Source organism: Rhopalosiphum padi, chromosome 4 (genome assembly GCF_020882245.1).
Source record: "Rhopalosiphum padi isolate XX-2018 chromosome 4, ASM2088224v1, whole genome shotgun sequence".
Lineage (NCBI taxonomy): Eukaryota > Metazoa > Arthropoda > Insecta > Hemiptera > Aphididae > Rhopalosiphum > Rhopalosiphum padi.
The window spans coordinates 51,433,474-51,458,755 of NC_083600.1; the positions used below are offsets into that span (position 1 = coordinate 51,433,474).

At 28.2% G+C, this 25,282-nt stretch overlaps 2 protein-coding genes across 3 annotated transcripts in view; both read left to right on the top strand.

Annotated features, from left to right (window-relative positions):
• LOC132930817 (zwei Ig domain protein zig-8-like) overlaps positions 1-21,408 on the top strand; it is a 225,103-nt gene extending 203,695 nt beyond the window's left edge. For both annotated transcript variants that reach the window (XM_060996891.1, XM_060996890.1), the window contains 3 exons: positions 14,517-14,644; positions 14,799-14,967; positions 18,623-21,408. In XM_060996891.1, the coding sequence (XP_060852874.1) occupies positions 14,517-14,644; positions 14,799-14,967; positions 18,623-18,735 (410 nt within the window). In that variant the 3' untranslated portion in view covers positions 18,736-21,408. The remainder of the gene's footprint in view (positions 1-14,516; positions 14,645-14,798; positions 14,968-18,622) is intronic.
• LOC132930816 (ATP-dependent DNA/RNA helicase DHX36-like) overlaps positions 1-25,282 on the top strand; it is a 242,856-nt gene that overhangs the window by 191,664 nt on the left and 25,910 nt on the right. The gene's annotated exons all lie outside the window — the stretch shown is intronic.

Consider the following 25,282-nt stretch of genomic DNA (forward strand, 5'->3'; position numbering starts at 1 on the left):
TAACAATAATAATAACTATAGCGAAGTATTACACTTATATTGAAATTATATGTAGGTCGGTTCGAACACATAACATTATACGCATTACCATTGATTTTTCAAGAGTGCCAGGCTAGACTTAACGTTGACAAACGTAAACAAATTTAAACAATTGTTTGTATTATATTATTAGACACTTTACGTTCATTAGACACTTTACCGATCGTACAGCTTTCGAGCAATAATTTCAATTACGTGTAATAGTTTAGTAAACTGCGAAATAGGTGTAATTCCGAATCGATGTTATCGCGGTATTACAACAACAAATTGTGATGATAACACTGTTATTTTTTACGGCTTAATTAATATTATGAATTTGGACGGCTAGCATAATCGGTTTTCGCAAAACAACTGAAATGAATGTATCCAATCGATGTATAAATAAAACACGTCGGGTTGCTGCAGTGTAGGCACTAATAATTTAATCGGTTTATTACGATGCGTATACCTACAATACAATATTACACGTACACCGTAATCGTGGATTTAATGTCACTAGAATAACAGTTTTTGCGATACAGCCCCCCCCACGTACATACATACATACATACATACATATATGCATACATATAACATGTTGTAATGCCGATAATATATTGATGATATTTAACCTGCCGGCGGCATTCGGCATAGGCCGTCGCGAACCAAAATAGGAATAATTCCTCCGGCGGACGGAAAAGTGTACACATAGGTACTGAGCACTGACACGGGTAAACGCAGCATATATTTTACAGCGTAGTGTAGTTGTTGTATAATAACACTATATATAGTGTGATAATATTAGATAAATAACATGAATTTATCTATTGTAATCAAATAACAATAATATATCGATTCGTTTCGTACGATACTGTAATATTATTATATTATTATACTGATTAGGGTAAAGCACGAGACATGCGAGCTCGTGGAAAAATAAAACATAAATTCGAAGTAAATTCGGTGGAAAATATAATATAATATAATAAACCGACCGAAATGAAACTGTTCGTGGCAACGCGACAATGTCGTCGCTGTCATAATACCATACCACTTTAGTGCCGTATACGTATAATATGGTGGTGGTGGTGGTGTGTTTCATTTTCACTGCAACTGCGATCGTGTCCTCTCTGCGCGCGCACGTGCGTGTGTGTGTGTGTAATAATGAATACCTTGCTTTTCCCCGATTCGAACGTTAAAAGAAAATTGCTTCCTTGGTCTTCGTATTATTATATATTATATTATTATATATATTACGTACCTATCGCGTCGAACGCAGCATTCCGAGCAAGACAGAAAAGGTGGATAATAATATACATAATACATCCGAATCGTTTTACGCGGAATGATAATGTTTCGCCGTTTTTTTTTTTTTTTTATATACTTTAATAGTAATAGAGGTCCGTGTTTATACATATCACATTGTACAGCATAAAAATAACGAATAAATAAAATCGTCTCGTTCGGCAATAAACTATTATTTATTTCGTTCACGTATTATACACCTATATAGCGTTACGGTGAGCTCGAAGTTTAATTTTTATTAAACGCATGATTTGCGAATCGTTTTTAACTATGGATTCGGAACACAAAAAAAAAAAAAAAAAAGTTTGACTTCCCCCGGGTGTAATAATTGATCCGAGGCGAAAAAATAACTTCAAAAAATGAAAAGTTTAAAAAAGTTTATATATTATGAAACACGCAAGCACGTAGCAATACAATCATTCAAATTCAACTACCTATAACTGTCTTATAGCTTATAAGTACTGAATAATAATATGTGCGATAAATCAGTGGTGCAATAATGCAATATTGCAAACATAGTAAGCAATTGGTTTATATTAAAACACGTTTAAGTTTAATATTATGCAGGCATACGTCTTTTAAATGATTTCACTATAATAAATAATATTTTTTTTCAATCTTATACATTATTGTGTTTACTTTATGAATAGCAAACTAATATAAAATTGATATTATGAGTTGTTTATTTTTTTTACTTTAATTTCTTCGTAGTCTTCTAATAGTTGCGACTTTTGTACAACATATTTTTCAAAAGATTTTGTTACGATTTATATTATACTGTTTCAAAGTGCAATTTTAATAGACAGAAATAAGTATGTTTTAATTCTTTTAATTTAGTTAAGTATATTTCAAAAGCCAGTAATTATATATTTTCTATTATATAATAAAATATTTAAAATTATATTGTTGTTGAAACAATGTAATGTTCTGTGAACGAAATATCAAAATCATACATTTGAAAAGACTATTTTCACAATACTATAACTTCTTCGAATTTGGTAAATATTTAATGATCCAAATACCGTTTTTAGTCTTTATAAGACGTTGTTTAACAGTATATAATAAACCACTGCTAAAAAGAAGAAAACAAAAAATTATTTTATAAAATAATAATTACATTCAATATCCTTAGTGAAGTTTCATATAAATTATAAAATGTAGAACTAGAAAAAAAATTTAATGAGTTAAAAATTAGCCTATATGTTAATTTATTTTATTTTTTAATTTGAATATATTATTTTACAGAAAAAATCTATAGAGTTAACAAAAACGCAGGTACATTGAATTATTATTGTAAGTTTTTACGATTATTTTAAAATATCGAAAAATATAGAATAATTGTTATGATTATATAATATGATTATATTATAATTCATTCAATGTTCCAAATTATCCTTAAAAACAAAATAAATAACTGTTTTTGGTCTTTTGCGCATAATTTTGAACTGAAAATAATTTAAATTTCTGCATTCAGAACTGTTGATTTATCATATTTATTTATATTGTAAAAAATAGTTATAATTTATAACAATAAACCACATAAACATAATTTTAGTTAAAATAGAAAAACAACACCCACTTAATTATTTATTGGCAATTAAATATTTTCAAGTGGAAAATATGTATATAATAAATGTAAATATTTGACCCCAACCTAAAACAAAATTACACATAAAATATTTAAAAAAACATTATTTACATTTAATGTACAAATATTTTAGATTTTAAGTGGACTGACACACACATCATTGTAAAAACTATTTTTATTTGTATGTCTGTCATCACTTTTTAGAGTGGGAAAAATGTTTAAATTGTCAACTTTTAACGTAATTACGGATTATAAATTCCTAGCACTTAACAAAACAATCGGTAAAAATAAAAACAAATTACCTATACGTAAAATTAGCTTTGCTGTTGCCCAAAAATAAATAACTGTAGAGACTAGAATCGATAACCAATTATTTATATTAGAATTGTTCAGGCATCGTATTATTTTCAAAATGTATTAGCTCGTTTAGTGTCTATTCATAGATATTTTAATTTTCAACATTATTTTGTTTATACGTTATTTAAAGATTTTAATTTATAAGTTTTGAAAAATTCTAGGTACAATTATTTTTATTATAATTTTCCACAGTGGACTTATCAGGTATTATTTAACAGTTATTCCCTATTAAATATAATATACGAGTATTTATTTTATATTATTTTTTTTATTATCGTCTGTTAGACGTGTAACTTGTAACGATAACCTAATAATTACCTCTGTAATATCTGCACGCCACTATAATATTATGTAATCGGTTCGTTTATTTAGATGATATTCTACTGATAAAATCAATTATTTGTTGTAATAACGCAAAAACATAATACACACGTAAGTGTATACATATCGTATATTATCGTATGTAAATAACGTAATAATCATAACAGCAACAAACACTAAAACCAGCCTCGGTACCTTCTACCTAATATATACAATAGTTTAGTTGAACGATAAATAGTTACTATTACTATGACGGCATTACATAATAAGAACAGCGGTTTCAGCTGTACATAAAAAGTACACGTCCACAACAATATAAGCGTATTTGATATTCAATGGGAGAAGGAGGACTCTTTTCAGCCAATAAACGACAATTATTATGTAAAGGTAGAGTACCTTCTTATTATCCGGGTTTCTTTTCGAGCTCATATTATTATTATTATAAATATTAATTGAGTTGGCTTCTGTCGACACGATATGATATTATCATTTTTCTATATAATAAAATTGACACGTTTGTATTTTAAATTTTGTTAAACAGAAGATTTTTTTTTCAAATTTTAATACAACTAAATTTAAATTTAAATTATTCGTCACGAAGTTATTATACGCTTTGTATACTGAAAATAATACCTTTATAGTCATGTATAATGGTTTTTTACTTAAAATACAGAAATACAAAATCGATGCTAAATATTTTAGTCTAATACTTATTGTGCTCAAAAAATATTTAAAAATTATAAAATTGAATAAATTAATATATTAACGATTTTTAAATAATCATATATTATTTAGTACTGAAATTAAATATGTTCAATAACTCAAAAACAACTGGTATGTGCATTTATATTAATTATATTTATCAATATTCCAAAAAAATCAACTGTTTAACGATAAATAGTTAAAAAGGTGCTTATCATTAGAAATCAAATAAGTTTGTACAAATAAATGCTACAGCATACTTTATGAGTAAATAAATACGCTATGTAATTTACGTAGCGTACAATATGCCATTTTATGACGTATTTGTACGTACGGAAGGAGTAATATAATATTATCTATAATGTATACATACAGAAATACAGGATGATTATCATATGATTAAACGCTCATATTGTTATTAAATTAGTGTATTTTTAAAACTTTTTTTCCCTCACAATTTAAGCTCATGACATACTATTTTTATCGTTTTTACTTTTTAAACATCAACATACATTATTGGGTTTTTTATTCCAAAAATAAATATTTTCTGATTTTTTCTAACCGTATATGGACGAAACGAGGAGTGGGTGCAGAAGGAAATACCAAAAAAAGATGGTACACTTTCTCCGCCACTCAACTAAACTTTAAATACCAAACTAATGAACTGCTAGTGTTCCAATCAATTTTTATTCACAAAAATATTCGATGAAATATTCTACTTTGGAATATTAAGTTTAAAACGTTTATTGTGGTATTTAAAAAATAAACAAACGAAAAATGTCGTGTACGCATCAGAAAAATAAATCACCTTATTCGGGTTCGACTATTGCTTTTGCGACTGCACGGGCTATCCCGGAATTTCGATTCAGATCAGGAGCGTTTTTTGAACATCTTTGACGCCGACGACACGGTCCTTTACGAATTATCTCGGCGACAGTTCGAACACATAGCCTATGTACCTCTTGTACGGGCCGCGGCAGCTATATGTGATAATCACTAAGACTTGACGTTTCAAAATTGCATTTTTATGCGACTTTGATGATACAAGTAAATTGTCGAAATGCCGGCGACACTCGCACTATGTGCACATAATATTATACGACGACGACGACGATGTAGTATATTGTTCAATAACATTAAACTCGTATATATATATATATATATATAACTCATATTATATGACTTCCCGGTACGAATTTTCCCGTTTGTATATTATATGTACTACAACGCTCCTTTACATTCGGCTTGCGTCCGCATCAGTGATTCGACTTATTCGTATTGGAAATAATTCAATCGTCTAAAGAAGCGCGTGTTCTATGTCCGCACATACCTATATCATATTATTCTGTATATACCCTAATATAATGCGTTACAGCAATCTTATTTCGGAAACGCGTGTATAATAGTAAACGCTATACATATACGAGTACGCACACATTATTAAATATTCTGTATAATATATTGTATGTATTTATTGGGCATTTTTCGTGTGAGTTTACTGTATACGTCATATTATATAGTCGTCTATAATAATATGTATACAAATATCTCCGTTGTTTGCAAATTGTTATATAATATATTTTATAGACGTGAATATATATATATATAGGTCAGTGGCGTACACAGATATTTTCAATGGGGGGGGGGGGGGGTATATTTAAAATTACACACATATATATTTATCAAACCATTATTTAATTTTTACAGTACAAGATCTAGTTTTCTTGGTCTTTTTGCCCACTCATCGATGACCTTTTCAGGAGTTAAATGTGTACCACATAACAACATAAAACTTTTGTTTGAAAAATGTATATACTAAATATTTAAGTAATACTCACTGCGTTGGGCGTTTGTAGTCTTTTTAGAAGTTGATGTTGATGACATGAAATTGTCCGACGTCAACTGCCGTTTATTGGACATTTTTAATTTTATTAACAAATAACAACACGATGGTATAGAGTATAGACTATAGAGTAAAACACATTATAACGGCGAAACAGCAAAACGTAATGTCGTATAATAAGTACCCGTAGCCCGTAGGTATAAGCAAGACAAAATAATAATTATATTATCAGTTATTAATGTAATTTGTTAGTGATCTAAAATTAACTTCCCGTAACCCGTGTCTATGTAGTATGTAATCAATAATCATAAACACAATTTCAAGAAAATAATATAAAATCTTATTTATACTTCGTGGAATAATATTCTTGGGTTATTCTAATTATAATTTCGGCAGTGACGGTTATCTTTGATTTTTATTTTTCTACAAATATGTTACGAAAATAAATTATTTACAATTTTAACCATTTTCGTATAGGTATTCGTATATTTAAAAAGTTAAAGGGGGGGAGGGTTTGAACACCCTCCCCCCGTGTGTACGCCACTGATATAGGTATATCGTTTGAAATTATTATGAACGGAAGAAAAAAGCTCAGTCTGGTGTACCACAGAAGTACACGTAGTATTATATTTTCGAACGTATATTTTTTTAGCGAAAAACTCAATAACTCAATAACAATTAAAATAGTTCATAATGTGTGTCTTAAATGAGACACTGGATATCGTTGTAACATTATTCAAATTTTATAACTTATTTATGATAATATTTAAGCTTTCACAAGTATTTAAACAAAAGCGGATTTCAAAAATATTGTTGTACACGGATAATTGTAGTAACACTTGTGATAAATGGGAATGTAACATATATTTTTTAAATTTTAAATGATGCACTTTAATCATTTTATTCTCAAAGCAAAACAACATTATATAAATAAAATATATCTATTTAAAAAAAAAACCAACTCATTTAATTATTTATATTCAATTGTTCGGCTTTTATATATTGTTTATCTGTTTTTAAATGACTAATGTCTGCTTCAAAACCTTTTTTTTTGTGTTTTATTAAAAATTAATCAAATTTATTATAGCGTTTTCTAATAAATATATTTTTTTTATGAATAATTTTGAATAACAAATTTAATCATAGTGTTTGATGAAAATACGAGATACTTATCAATAAATAATTTGAGTAACTTGTTTTTTTAATTATCAAAAACGCATTTAAAACCACAATTAAATAGACAAAAATTACTGCTTTAATGTGTAATTATTAGAAAACTTGATTTCTTTATCAGTAGACGAATTATTCTGAACAGATATATTTTTAGGGCATAAAGATTCATCGTTTTTGAATTAAAAATGACAATGCGTCCACCATAAGCCCCGCATGCGTATGTGGCTTATCCTACGTGCAAAGTATATCCGGATAGTTTCTCTTTTTTAATCCAAAGCGACACGTTTAGAGATATGAATTAATTACTTTTTTTTGTATGTATAAACCTTCCTTTTTTATGATACAATATACTAAAAAAAAAAGAAATGTTTATTAAATAAATTAAAACCACTTCCAAATAATAATTTTAACTTTTAACTTAGCAATATTATTATAACCTATATACACAAAAATCGTATTTTTACTTAATGCAATAATTATTAAAATGATACATAGTTGTTAAATTGTATTTAAGAAAATAAATTGATAAGGTTATAACCACTATTTCAAATCTACAGATGATTCATAACATTAAAAATATTATAATACCGAGAAACTGAAATCATAATAATTGTAAGCTTTCTTATTTTGACATTTAATACTCTAAGAGTTTCTGCAGCCATTATACAATGTCGCTACATCTCTCGGCCCACAATTATCCCACCCCGTTCTTATACTTCCATTCTATCAAGGTATTCATTTACAACATCCGACCATATTTTTCTGGGCCAACCTCGAGGTATATTTTTCCACCGATTCCCATTGGTTCGTGAATTCATAACTGATGATTGACTCCGAACTTCGCGTATCACGACCATTGAATCGTCTGCCTTCTTACGAAGCTGATGAATAATAATTATAGTTAAGATTTATTTTTCAACTAAGCCGATTATGCTTACCGAATTGATAATATAAAAGTGTAATAGAATAAAATACAAGAATTTAATTTGGAAGATTGAAGGCCGAGAACTGAAAGTGGTGTGATGATGGTAGCTGGTTGTAGGGGTATAGAGTGTTTATTGTAAAGATTCTAGATATTTGAGAGCGGAATATTTTAAACTATATAGACTATGGTTTTATCTGCGTATGTTTAAGACGTTTAAGTATTCGGAGTAATTTTGAACGTTATGTGGTATTTTCTTTATTTTTGCTGCGCGCGCGTATGATTATTCCATTATACTGTTTATTATTATTATGTGTACAACTTGTACATGTACATATATGTCCTTTAATGCACTTACCTTGATGGTTGTTTAATATTACTACTGCCCGCTATACGATATGAAGTTGATTACAAAATATGTCTTGACGGAATCGTAATCGACAATGCTCGTTACTTTTACGATATTTGTATCCTTATTCAATTTATTTAACGTGTAATATTGTGTGTTCACGTAGAATTCTACTTGAAAGTTAATAGAATATATTTTAGATATTATGCTCTATTTCACACCATTCGTCGTTGTTATAAAATTTAGATGATCCGAACACCGCTTATTATTTGTGTTGGTAGAGTATATAGCATCATGCAATTTATTACTGATGAGTGGGAATCTTATAATAATATTATAATGCGATATTGGTTTGATATTTCTAATAGCCAAAGCGAGAACTTAATGTTTATTATGATCGAAAACTTTTGACTGGTTACTCAATTGTACGTCCTAATGTTATAATACGCTTGAGACATCCGTGACACCAGTGCAGATACCGATTGTCGACCAATTATAATTACATATTCAGACGTTATTAGTTAGCTATGTATTATAGTCTCGGAGACTCTAAACGACTCAATAAAAATAAGTATATTATAAATACTTTAATAAATGAATGGATTTAACTTAATTAGTCAATTATAATCCAAACTACATAGCAACACAACCTATGTGATAAATATAATATTTAAATAAATTATATTGCGCTAGTAAAAACTTAGATTATAAGACTATTGAAAATAAATATAGATAGTTTTATTAACCGTTATTTCCGCAAATTCCCTGAAGGTTAATGATGATATCTCACAATAATGTCTTGTGCAATGTTATTTTTGTTGGTAGAGCACGTCCTCTTGTAGAGCAACAGTCCGTTTATTCACATTTCTGTGGACGGAATGTAGATTTATGTATATTATATAATTCCACATCCTACGTGATTATATTGAGATTTAACATAACTATTTATTTAAACATGATTTGTAAATACGTTATATCGTAATAATAGATATAATAAAACATATTTATATTAAGAAATTGTGGTACAAAGATTTTCTATTCGTTAATACTTTTTATACCCCGAAATAATTACACCGACGCCATCACAAACAGATTTTTTTATTTTCATTAATTCGTTTTTTTTAAGTATGTTTATATTTTAATCAATTTCACTTCAACGGCTTACGGCGAAAATTATTAACACCACAATACACAGTAAACAGTTATAGTAAACTTTCAAAGGGGCAATATACTATTCATTTTTATTGATTAAAATATTGTTCTATTCTTCGACGACCTTATATTCTACACTCGTCCTTCCAATCCTGGACTCCAATATTCGGATTTAATATACAAAACAAATTACATAATATATGTATAGTTTCGTATCTTACGTTTCGCCAGTTCTGTATTATATTATTAATACGTTATAATAAAACATAATATTATTATTGGAGTAGATATCGTAACAGAACTAAAATGGCGTCAATTTTTAACGAAAACATAACATTTTAGAATATTATATTATTATCATGCGCATCATAGACCAACAAACCGCCATTTTAGATGATAGAACTGTACGCTTCCGCATTACATTTTAATCGTGTATTTACTAACTCAACTCAACCGATGGGATTCTGAAATACGTAGAAACAAAATATTTAAGCTAATGTTTCCATTGGATCACTAATTTAAAATTAAAATCTAACATCAACGACCGTGATAAAGTATAAATATTGATGTAGCTACTAGCCATTCACAGCACGATAGTGTAGAAACTGTTAATTTAGATTAATAAATTCAACGCGTAAGTACTATAAATTATTAAATTCGATATTCGGAAATCGATTTGTATATCGTTACACAAATAGAATATTTCGTTTGTGTAGGAAACAACTTTCAAAAAAATAAATGTTGTTTACTTCGGATTTTGCGAACAAGAATAAAATTAACGTTTTATTATTTTTATTAATACTTATAAATTAATTAATTATTCAGAGTTTAACGTGAAAAATAAAATCGGAACACTATATAATAAAATACAAAGGTTTATAATTATTTGAATGTTTTTACATTAAAAGATATAATTTTTTTGATTTTAGTTCATTATAGAAAGAAAATGTTTACTGCAACAAACAATAATATACATCTTAACGTATAAAATGCTTTACCTTATAAAATTTATCAGGACTGTATATTTAATACCAAATTATAAAATCAACTTTGCTTGGGATATGCAAGGGATTTCACGGTATATGGACTTTATTCTGATTATGGAGTTTCCCCTATTTGATATTACATGAAACATCCAAACACAACGGGTTATTGTGATTTAAATATATATTTTGCATTTAGATCACGCATAAATAATTTCGAATAAAATACATTAATTACTATAAAATTCAAAAGCTATAAATCATGAACAAATTCTTAACATCGATAAATTGAATTATTTAAAAATATTTAAAAATTAAATTAAAAAATTAAACGGAATTTTTTTATAATATTTATATCTCTAAGTTATTTGTTAATTTAAAAACTATGTATAATATCTCAAAGGTTCAGTTGCTATTTTTAATTTATTGTTACATACTTTATTTTACTATGTTATTGTCATGTATTATATCAATAAAAAGTTTATTGGAATAATTATTATTTATTTTATAACAATGTTTATTAGGATTATTAAACATTTTTTTTCGACTTAAATTTTTAAGACCTTAAGTGGTAGTAAAATTAAGTTTCAGATGATTCTATAATGCTCAAACTTTACACGTAATACGCCTAAATATGAAATGTATGCCACACGAGCAACAGCGAATTTATAAAACCTCCGTAATACTTTTGACGCATTTATGGGTACATGTATAATAATAATATTAAATATATATTATAATCTATTATGTACACATTAAATGTTGTTGTTATTATTATTATTAAAACTTCGCAGCAATCATTCAACGAAAGTTTTGTGACGTTGACATGATGCCTTCGGCCTTTTTTATTGTGTCGGTGGACAATTGCGAAAAAATGTCCAATACATTTTGAATTGCTTTATGCACAAAATAAATTAAATTGAAATTTAGTTTTATTTCGCATATCTTGGTATATCTTGAAAACAAAAATATTCCGCCTAGTATACTCGCTCTTTTTCAGTCGAATCAAGCTATAGTCACTCTAATAGAACAACTTCAACAGTTTTTTTTTCTTTTTTTTAATTAATCAAAATGGCACCGGACGTTTTACTGACTGAAACTATAAAAACAAAAAATTTGAAACTGGAAATTGGTTCGTGTCATCGTAGTATAAAATGTCTTATCTTTAATTTCGTCTCGTTAGATTTTAAACCAATTTGTCCTATAATTATTGTTGTTTAGCTTGAGTTTTAAACGTACAATGATTTTTATCGTATTTCAACATCGTCACTTTTCATATGTCTAGTATAACATATTGTATAATACATGAAACTATACATAAATATTAAATCCCACGTGCAAGGTAAATATTATATTAAAAAATAAAAATGAGAAATATAATACAAATATGTATATAAAAAAAAAAATAAATAAAAAAATGATATCATGTTCTATCCAAGCATTACATTCGCACGGTGACAATTACTACGGCGAAAAAATATATTGGGTCCTACGAGGATGTAGAGACACCATTCTAGATCGAGTGTGACAGTTTTTTAATAGAAAATACTGGTGACAAAACACGTGTATGGGCGTTTCAATTTTTATTCTCATATTATAACACCGTCGGTATTGTTGTTCTACATTAATATGTATTTATTTTTCTAATTATATTCCATTATTGTTACATAGTGTTCAAATTAAACCTTTCCAGAGCGTTCGTGTTTGATGGAACTTTGCTATCAAATGGATGATTATAATATTGTTAACTATATAGGTGGGATATTTTTTTTGTTTTAATTATGAACGGCATTGAACGCAAATCAAATTAGTTAGAAATCCAATAAAAGCGCATACATTATACCACGTACGCAACTTAAACCGTAATCAATCAAGAACTCTTAAATCGAATGTATACAAAATAATATTATAATGATGTTAGTTCTAATAACCAACATAGAATTAAAATCCTTTCAGTAAGTATACTGAAAATTCCACCATCTTTATCCACAAAATACCCATTCATTGGCATTTGATTTAATTTTCTACCTTGGGTTTGGTGTTTTTATATGTAAATAAAATGTCACTCTCAATAGTTACTCTTGTTATTTTTATTGATTATTCTTTTTTTTTTTTTGTCTTCGGGCTTATAAAAAGTATTATTTGCAGCATATATGTATATTGTATAATGTATAAAATCTCACTATATATATCTACTACACTTATAGAAAATCTTTTTCAAATATAAAATATTATTTCAACATATTCATTGAAAAAGCATTATTATTATTATAAAAAAAGAAAAATTGAACGTTAATGTTTAGTATTTAAGTTGTAAAATATTATGAATTATTTATACGCACTCCAATTTTTTTTAGAAAAAAAAACAAAATTTAATATTCAGAATTAGTAATTATTTGTATTCGCCTACAATAGTTGATATTTTTTAGTGTAATCGATAAAGTACAGACACAAAATATAGCAAACATTCATATATTAATTAAACCAATTAAATTTTAATACTTATATAATATGATAATATACTATTACTGTAGATATATATTTTTGTCTAGTGGACTATACGTTTTATACGTAGAATAGCGTTTTGAATGTAATACATATAATAAACATGAAATTAATAAATTAATTATTTGATTTCACCGTTTCTATGAAACGTAAATAAGTATAATTTTATTAATATTTGTACCTAAATAATTAGACGAGTTCATACGAAAATATTTTATTTAAAAAATACACCGTTATTAAATAAGCAATAACATTATATTATATTATATACATATTACATATAACAAAATAACCAAATTCACTCTTCACACAGTTCTTTAGCAATTAATTTTAGATAAAGTAATATACTTAATTTCGATACATTAAGTACATATTATGTAAAATATTTAGGTGTGTTTTTTATAATCCTTTAATTGGTTAACAATCTGTTAGTTTAACAATTAATAAATCAAAACAATAATGTAATGTAACTTATGCTTAACTACACTGTAGTAAAATATCGAATTTCGAATTAAATATTTTCCAAATAAAAATGATTTCTATTTACTTTGATTTCAGAAAGTCATCAAACATTATAGACATATAATTTACTAGGTATATTATATTATATTATATTTTACTAACATCCGCATTACTCGTGTCCGTTTATATTATCATACTTTGGATACATAATTCAATAAAATTCCAATGACATTGTAGTATCGGACGAAGCCACGACAGTAGTGTAGCTAATTTGCCTATCCAAGACGCCGCGTCACCATAATTGTCATATTGACAACAATAATAATAATATAATATTATAATATTTTCGAGCATAATATTTTTAGTACACCAGTCGTGGGATAATCGTTGGAGACTTTGAAATCCCGCTTTATAGAGATATATCTTAGTTTTGTGTTAAGTTAAATACCTTATTTCCGAAATGAAATAACGATCGCTTGTATATTACACCCACTTTAGAAAATGCTCTTCGATAATGTACATATTTTATAGCTGTTAAGTCGTTTTCTCGTACTCATACAATGTGTTAACAACTTATGAACTTAATTAATAACTTTGAACTATTCCACGAATATTATCGCAAACTATTCTATCGTATTTATTATCATCCGATTACGTATAAACTGCGCCGCTCGAATATACGACAATAATTGGATCGGTGCTTATATTTATTCGTAATCGAATATATAATAATATGCAATTATAAAATAAATAACCATGGTTTACCGGGAGGGATATATGTCTATAATAATATCTAGTCTGGAAAATAGTTTTAAGAACGTTCATTTTCGTTTCAGAACCAACTACCGAAATACTGGGAGGTCCGGAGCTGTTCATTGATCAGGGTAGCACGATAAACCTCACCTGCTTGGTGCAGTTCGCACCGGAACCTCCGCCGACCGTTGGCTGGACGCACGAAAAACAAGTGAGTGGAACAATTTACGTTCTATTTTCGACAACATTGACTAAGAAGAATGGTCCTTTTCGGATTTGGTTTTCGAAATGATACGTTTTGCTACATGTTTTTTTTTATATTATATATGTGTGTATGTGTGTGTGTGTGTGTGTGCGGTTCACAGCCCATAAATTTCGATTCTCCACGAGGCGGAATAAGCCTGGTAACGGAAAAAGGGTCAACCACCAGCAGCAGATTATTAATTCAAAAGGCGTCGTCTTCAGATACTGGCTACTACTCTTGCGATCCGTCAAATGCAAATTCGGCCACCATCAGGGTTCATATATTAAACGGTTGGTTGCCTTAAATTATACTTGAAAATACATAGACGGTGGACTATTCTGTTCGCATTATGCCCCGTTATTATATGTCCTATTTGGGTCGTAATTTTTTTTTTCGTCCGCAAAAAATAGACAATTGAAAAATTATGAAAACTATTAAAATAAATGAAGGTACGTTTCTAAAAATAAAAAAAAAAAAAACTTAGGTCCTCGGCAGTAAAAAAAATTAAGCTATACACGACGTCGAAGGGATGGTAGAAATTTTTAAATTAGGTTATAATTCATAATATAGAAAAGAACGTTTCAGAGCTAAACGAGGTGTGCGTGTGATTAGTGTATATTATTATATAGGCGTGCGTGCGTGTTTACCTTGGCGGATAAACTATACCCGTAGACCTTTTCATTTTCTTACCGATAAATTCAAATACATGAACACTACATTTTATAAACAATAATAATAAATTAATAATTATTGTTCATGTTTATAATAAATAATAACACGATAATATTTAACCTTATTTAATTAATAACTGTTATTGAAATATCAAGTATATTTTTATTTTTTTATTTATTTACATTTGAAAATCGTTCAAAGTATTACACGTTATAGATAGTGCAAGTACATATTATAAATTCATAATATTCATAATTTAAAAAAAAAAAAAAATGGTGTGTTCAATAAGTAAAAATCCCTCAAAGAGTAGGTCACTGTAATGAATGAGTTGAATTTGAATTCAATAATAAATCATTATTTACGATAAAAAAAAAAGATTTTGAACGGAGACAGACTGTCAGCCAATGCTTATACAGATATTTTATGATATAAATTTATAATGCTATAGATATTATAGATACTAGGTATAGATATAGTAATTTATTTTTCAATTAGTAATACGATTGGTTGAACTAGTTTTTGACCAAAAAAAAAAAATGCGTATGATATATTAAAATAATTATTTTATTATTAAATTATTTCATATAGGTAATATCCCTGTCATTTATTATGTAACTTATAAATCAATACCGACATACCGTCGAACGGTATGAATAGGGTCAGGGTATAAATTAACAGCTTAAAATTAACCAAAATATTTTGAAAATTTCATTTTGTACAGTCAACAATATATAAATTTCTAAAAAGCTTCAAATTTCTAGAAATAATAATTTTTAATGAACACAAAATTCGCTCATAGATGACTTCTTGCTTACGCATACCAATCATGTTCTCTTCTTACCCTTATTGTGCACTACAAAATATTAAAATTTTTAAAATAATCGAAAATAACAACAACAACAAATAAAAAAATGAGAATTCGATAACATTTTAATATTGTTGTTATATTTGAAATGTGTTTTGAATCCCGCTAAAAACCGATACATTATCTAATTCGCCTTAAATACTTCCATGGTGCCTAGATAGTATTGTTTTGTGTTTTAAAAGCCTGCAGCTTGGTTATTTGAATATTCAATATTATAATATTTTTTTTCCGTTTAATTAATTTAATTAGAACCGAACATCTCTTCGCGGAGATTTTAATAACCACATCTAGAGAACTATAGAATCGTCGTCGAGCATACTTAAACCGCCGGACCAAACGCGTATTATATATTATACACGATAGTAATAAATAGTAACGATGCCGCCGGTTTGGCGTTTTAACAACACCGCCGACAATATTATGATGATGCAGTCGACCCTCGTCCTCGCCAATGACGATGATTATTATTATTATTATTATTATTATTATTATTAATAATAATAATAATATACAGGCGCGCGCGTGACACGCAATATAATAATATACGAATTATAGCCGCGGCGATGCGCCTCAACGATAACAATAATCTCGCACAGAGTTCAATCCCATTGTTGATGTGTACGCAATTAATCACAATTGGTTACTGGATAATAATATAACACCTATAATATACTGTGTATAGGTTCCTGTGTTGTTATTATAATAGAGCACGCCGAAGAAGAATGGTTCGCGTTCTGAGCTGCCGCCGCGGGTCGCATGATATATTGTGCACCGGCGAATACGCCGTTGCCACCGCTATTGTTCCTGCGCGCGGTAGTATCGGTCGGTTACAATAATAATTCTTAACGTACATTATATAAAATAATATTAGACCCCGTCGAACCGGTAAATAACTTCCGCGGCCGTCCGCCCTCGACCGCCGTTCGGTCCGGCCGACCCGATCGCGGCCGATATTCGCCATCAGTCGCCGCGTACTCTGATGAGTGATGTGCATGCGGGCAACGTGCTAATGTGCGGGACGACGTCCCCGATAAGGGGAGGAATGTTATTTAAAATCGGTCGGTAAAACCGCACGAACTACGCGGCGTAAGGTTGTATGCAAGTGCGATTCGAAATAGTTTTAAATCCTGCAGACTACCTACGCGCGGTTAATCTAGAAACCGCGAAGCGATCATTAAATGTAATATTAGAAATAAAAACATTTACAATAAATAGGTATGAAGTGTGACAATGAAACGTGTTATTAATCTACGGATCTATGATCGGAGAAAAGAATATTCTTCAATGTAGTTAGAAAAAATGTCATGAGGGGATATTACAATTAAATACATTGTTTTCTTATTGATTTAAACTGTATAATATAATAATATTGTGTGCATACTGATTGGTGATTTGGCGAGACACGAGTACACTCAACACTCACAAGCCCACTCTCGAGCTCGCAAATTGTATCCCCTGCAGAGGAGGTCGTCAAATCGCTCAACATGAATCTATCATGTAGTGGTTCTACGATATAATAATATTATAAAATAATTGAATATTATACAAAAACGCAACAATGCGAAACCGAGATAAAAACAAAAGGAAGAAAGTAGGTAACCGCTCTGCTGCGCCGTGGGTGTCGAGTGTACCACGTCATTGACTAAGTCACTGTAATTCGTATTAAATTTGAATTTGACGATGATCATTACACGTGAAAGACGATTCTGAGCGAAGACAATCTGCATCAACCTATAACTTGCTAAGTATAATGCAGTATCAGGTGGATTACATTTTTGTCGAAAACATGACATTTGAAAATCGCGTAGTGTGTACAAAATATAATAGTATACGTAAAGGTATTTAATCCTCGAGAATAATATTTTTGAGTTACAACAAACTAAGTAAAATCAATATTCTTCGCTTAAAATCTATAGATATCTAATTTTGATAAAATTTAAACTTAGAATATTTCTACAAAAAAAAAAAAAAAATATTCACCTTTTATAATTTTTTAGATTTTTTGATTTTAGTATTAATTAATTACTACGAGGAACCTTGTGTTACATTTTAAAATCATAGCTATAAAAAGAAACTACAAAATATAATTTTCAACATTTTATAGGTGAATTCTAACTTTAAACGCTAATAAAAGTATACAATAAATACACGTATTTTCGATATTTTTTAATTGACCTATTAAAAACTCGCGTAGAACACTGTATTACATTTTAAAACATTTACGAGAGAACAAAATCTACTGTCGTGTAGTTTTTATGCGTGTTACGTATATAATATATATAAGCAGCATTGAATTTATATGGTCGGCATAGTATTTCGTATTGACCAATAGGAGAAAAAGGAAACTCCCACGAAATCCGAAATCAAATAATCATAAATATTTAATTAAATCGTTATGTGGTTTCCAGGTGAACATCCGGCCGCAATGCACCACGGCCAGGGCAGCATCCCGCTATGCCCGCCGATTGTCAGCGCCATGATCGTACCGTTTTTGCTCATCTTTACTGCCAGAGACCTATAGTACCGACAACGTACACACCCGAAAATATTTAATATTAACATATTATATTATATTTAAGTGTTATAATGTAACGACGTATGGGGGATAGGGGGGAAATGTTTCAGATTTAAAATGTGTAAAAGCCTATCGCACTAATAACACAATATTGTATAGATGACGTTCTGTGTACAGAGTATACTCGTCGAGCGATACGCTCAAAACCGTCGACGACGCAGCGGACGATTCGGACGAGAGATTTTACGTTTTCTCTCGGGTCACTTGTACATTATTATTATCGCAGCATCGTCGCATACGCGTGTCCGTTTTGTAAACTGCGCACACGACTACTACAACACAATAATGAGCGTACTTATTAAAATAGAGTATTAAACACGACATCATAATATCCGCCACGTCCGTCGATGATTTTTTTTTTTTCGTTACCCCAAAGTCATCGACACTGCCCGCCTAATAAACGTGTTTAATATAATATTTAACAATATATTATTATTATTATTATTATGTGTTACAGTATAATATTTCGTTTTGAATTTAATAAAATAAATATCCGTATACGCGCGTTCGCGTTTATTGTCGAACCGCGCACAGCCGTTCAACGTGATAAATATAGGCAGGTACACAATATACACACGGAATACGAGTGCCACCGTCAACATTTCATCGTAATCGATTTATAAAATCGTACCCATACCAAAATAGTTTTTGCAAAACACCAATTCAATAACTTTGAACGTATAATCGCATACTGCAGTACGCCTATTAACATTATAATTGCGAACTGATCCGAACCCACTATAACACAATACAATAATAAAGACTTCACGATCGATCCCCGCGTAGTAGACATCTGACTGTAAATTGCATATATATAAGCCGAGAAACCGATCAAAAAATTAATTTTTTACACTTCAAAAACGAAAATATAACATTTTTTTTTTTCTGGACGTTTTAAGGTTTTTACGGTTTTGGTTGTATAACGATTATAATATTATATATAGTATTAGTATTTCATTGATTCGATCTCATGTAACAAACTCGATAATACTTTTGTATTGAAAATAAAAACTAATAATTATTGTTTTGTGTGAACATATCTATCACAAAATCGATACAATAGGTAATTTTTTTTCTTTGCACTTTTGCATAAGTCAAAATATGTGTTGTATGTTTTTTTTAGGAAACAGTTCGTAAAAAACACATTACATGAATATGATACAAATTATAAATACACGAGATTTGCACTCACGAGCGAAATCTCGACTACTTAGCGTTGTGTTAATAATAACAATATGATACATCAGTTTTTAATAATATAATATTAAAATTTAAAAATATGACGGCAGTGCCTAATTTAAATACACCACCACACCAGGACTTAACGTTCAGCGTAAAACATATACTTCTCCGATAATAACAATATTATTCGAATAAAACATTTTACGCAGTGAGTATATAATGTTATAACTAAAAACCATTTGTTTAAATCATATAATAATAAAAAAAAAATATATTTATATCCAAAACAATTTGTTTGTTAAGATCCACGATTATATTATAGATATAACCAAACAACCCCAAATAATGTGGAAGAAGAATAATAAAAATGTTCTCGCCACTAATTTATCGTGTAAGACTTAAAAATTAAAATCTGTTAGAATAATGTAAGACACTTATTTTTAAGTATTTATATAAAAATGTAAAATAGGTCTATATAATATAATGGTTAAAGACTAAAGATTAACGTGTCTGATGCGCCTAAGTAAGTCTACGTTGTTTGTTAAGTCTTAGTTTACATTTATTACCTATAATTTCTACAATAGGTCGTCAGGATGTCGTCAATAATGCGGTGTAAATGTTTTTTTTTCCAAAGTTCCCCTAAAATTAGAATCTTAACTATACCAATTTACATATCACAGAAATATAATTAGATTATACATGAATATAATGCTGTATAAAAACAAAAATAAAACACCGTTTCTATTTATTATGAATTATATGATTTGCCAATTTAGTCCTGTGATTTTATATTAATTAGGTACTTATTAAAAACGAGGACTTAAAACTGTAGACGATTTTCACCTTTCATTGATTAACAATAAACCTATACGATTTGATTTAAACCACTTAAACAGCTATAGCATTATTACGATACCACTTTTGGTTACTTCACCATGGTTCTCCTAACCGCAGTTATTTAATTTCGTGATTCGGGCAGCGAAGGTTTTATTTTTCGAATATCTAACAAACCATTTTTTACAGTACCTATATAAACATATTATGAAATATTTGTTATATAATATTATGTTTTAATAACATTATACCAACCGGTATAATGTGTATACATTCATATTATACTGTTTTCATTATCGTCGACCGTTATTGTTATAAGATCATATTTTTTTTTTCTGAACGTATGTTTGTTAGGATAAATTAGAATGAAATACACAAAATAAACACACAACACACACACAGGGTTGTCACGCCAAGAGAATAAAAACGATCATTTTGATTTATTTATATCAATTTATTATAGTTATACGATCGATACGAACTTATAATTTTATAAAATATACCTAGTTGTTTTTCTTTTTTTTATTATTATTATTATTATTATTAAAAATATAAAATATTTACAATCTGTACAAAATAAAGTTACTAGCATAAAGCAAATAATATTATTACGTAGCATAGATATTTTTTTTTTCTAAATACGCCTAAATCTAATTTAGATTATGACTATAATAATATTATAAAATTACATTACATACTTAGTTACCAGATATTATACAACGGTATTTTAAGATATAAAATCCACCTTTTCCTTCACCATAATCTATATATCGTCAACTTTTCACGTCCAGTTTTCTTATAATATATATATATATATATATATATATCATCTTTGATAAGTCTGAATTGTTTTTTGAAAGAAACGTTTAATTTCCAAGTGACAGCCTTTACAAAGAAAACTTTAACACTGTGTTTCGTTATTTAAAAAAAAAGTAATAAGTTACCTATAAAATATTAAAATGTGTATAATAAAAAATTTAAGATTTGTTTTTTTTTTTTTTTAAGAAAACTAACAAGTTCATGTTTAGTATTTATTTTGTACTTACTTGTTTATAATATTAGGTTTATATAATTACATGTATATATACATATATATATAATTTAATATTATTGTACAGTAAATCTTATCTTCGTTTTATTGAATCAATATTTGTTGTACCCAATTTAAAAATATTTATCAATAAACATATTTACTCAATAGTCATTAGTGTTTAGTAATATTTTAATCTTAGGTAAATATGTAAAAGGCGAATTACGTGGGTATAAATGCGTACCTAATCCATTCATGTAAAACATGAATGACTAAATGAACATTTGGCATGGAACGATGGGACCACCATAAATCATCGTAAACGTTACATTTTTAGAAATTGTAACTACCGAAAATCGTACGATGAATGTATAATCAGCTAAACGAACAACAAATACGAACAGTTTAAATAGACAAAACAGTTAACTTAACGAAGTCCTCGTAAATAAGTAGGTGTATCCTTATCTGGCTTCCTTATGTATTTTACACGTTATTAATTAATTTTAATCCTTGAATTATGAATTTATTTCAATTTACATTTTTGAAAAAAGTTTAATAATTTTTAAAGTCTATAGACTGTAGACTCTAAAGACCATTAAAAAAAAAAAAAAATGTTATAGAATTTAAAAGGACTTAAACGATCACGTAACTTTATTTTCTTTTTCTTCGACCATCACTCCCAATCATATAAGGACACTAGCACAGCCATACGTGTCCTAAATCTCCTCTGTATCCTCATCACACATCACTTATTTACTTACACCGGTTATTTTTGTGTCATTCTCTGTTTTATTCTGTCTATCCATATCTGAAGAAAATAAAGATCTTCTCCCTCTCTTTCCAATTTTCCATCTACGTTAATTTTTGTCATAGCCACTCTCAGTAGGTACCTCTGATTCACTTTTCCTCGTAACATACCGCACAAGGCACAACTGTTCTGCTGTATATTAAGTGTCGAATGGATTATAGACCTACTAAATTTGAATTCAATGATATATCATGATTGTACATGAAACCAGTTCTGAGCGGAAATGTTAGATTCTTATGTTAAATTTTCAAGAATTTTGACTCAGTGAACAATTTTTATCGACATTTGTAGAATAAAAAATATCCAATTTTATATTCAAAACTACCCCCATTTTTGATAATCGAAGCATTTAATCGACAATTTATCGTGTACCCTTACACAAAAATAACAAATTGTGATAAAATCAATACATTCTTAGCTGCTCAGAATCTAAAATTAAATCAAGTTTTATAAATTTAAAAAAAAGGGAATGAGAAACCGCAGGTAAATTCATTTTAAATAGCAAAGAAAAATATTCAACGTTATTAAAAAAAATAAATTACCTATTGGTATTAAAAACCAATGTAAACCTTGGTAAAGGAAGAGGTCTAGACGCAAGAAAATCCAATTTAGAGAAACAAAAAAAACTACTTAATTTAAAATTATATCGAGCTGTAAGCCGGAAAATGCAGTCAATTTTGAATTACAAACCAAAAATTATTAATTATTTATAATCAAAAACATTTTAAAAAATGTGATCAGACATCAGAGGTTTATCCCCTTATACAATTTTTCAATTATTGAAATTATTCCAATATCAATAGTTTTATTCATAATTTACATATTTTCATAAAGGTTAACATGCGTTTTTTCTCATTTGCAATAATATATTTTATATTGTTAACACTATAGTATTAAGTACTACTATTACTTTCACTACTTTCACGGTGAAGCGGATTTTTTAATTTTCCTCTAGTAGACGGCTCGAGAACCACAATCTTCGTGATACTTAGTAAATGGTAATACGGTAAGTAGTATATTTTTCCTCCGGCTACCTGATGAGTAGGGCTCGGGACTTCTAGGAGTTTGCATGTTTTTAAATAATCATTAAAAAAATAAAATCATAGCATAATTTAGTAATATAGAAATTTTTTTCATAGCAATACGAGTTTATATTTAAAATTTATAATTGCATATTTTGCATATTTGACAATTATTTATATGAATGGGTAAGTTTTTAATTTCCAACTTAAGAAAACATCTAATAGTTTAATGTAATGCTCAAGGTAATAAGTACTATATTAAAAATATACAAATGTATTCAATTTAAGTTGTTTAATAAAAAAAAAAAAAAACTGTTGTTTTAGACTAAAACTCAATGTAAGATGAAAACAAATCTAAAAAAAGGATAATAATTATCTCAGATAATTAATCAAATTTATCTATATAATAATATAATATGTATCATATCTACAAATATTGTTATTATTTATTACAAATATATTTTTTTAAATATATATTTTAATAGCATATTTAGTGATTCTTTAGGGGATAAATACATGCATATTTTAAGGTTTTTTAGGGCATGAAGTCCCTAGCCCTACTAATGAGCAACAACGGAAAAAGATTTTTTGGCGCAATTATCCGTATAGGATTTTTGAACGCGGTGGAAGTGATGACGGCGGTCCCAAAAGTAGAGGTACTACTGTACTAGTGGAACATTGGATACCAATTCATATAATACAATACGAAAAAAAGCCATGTTTGATCATTTTTGAAGACTAGAATAGATGTATGAATAGTCCATATCAATGATATACATAGGGTTATTCATCACTCATACAAATGTAAACACACAAAAAACGTTTTGATAAAAATTTAAATTAAAAACTTTGAATTTTATATTATAATTATTTTAGTGTTTAATATTGAAAATTGAAATAAAAAAAAAATGAATGAATATAATAAGTATGTATACCTATTGACAGAATAGTACTTAGGTACCTAATAAAGTAATAAATAAAAAAATTGAATATATAGTATAATGTTAAAATTGTTGTCATTGCATATAAAGCTACAAGGAAATGTTAAATTAAGACTTTTACATTTTAATGATTTTAAATTGAGGTATTTAATATTTTGCCCCTAAAAAAAAATGGTTCACAGCTACACCACTTGTCAAAGTATAATAATATATTTATCACTCTGTCTAGTGTTAGAATCTAATATTATGTAAGATGTGACATTTGAAACTCAATACATTAAGTGGTTGTGGTATCACACTCTTATGCATGACAAAACGAAATTATTTTTATTATTTTGGTGATTTGGCCACAATCAAATTTAACCTCATAGAATGAATTGTAGTTGAGGAGAGAATGTATCGAATGTCACAGTGAGTTAAGAGTATGTCCTAACCGCGCGAGTTGTCTTACTCATGTACAAGTACAATATAGCAAATTTACATTCAGTAGAATCAATTGTATGCTATTATCTTTAATATTAGTCAATCGACTATTATCTAGGGCATTGCATAAAATTTTAATGATATTTAAATATTAAAGCAAGTAATTTGTAAGTAAGAATTTTTAAGTTTTAATATTTAACATAGCTATAACTCATTTTAAAATTAAAATATCAATTAAAACTTATTTGATGCC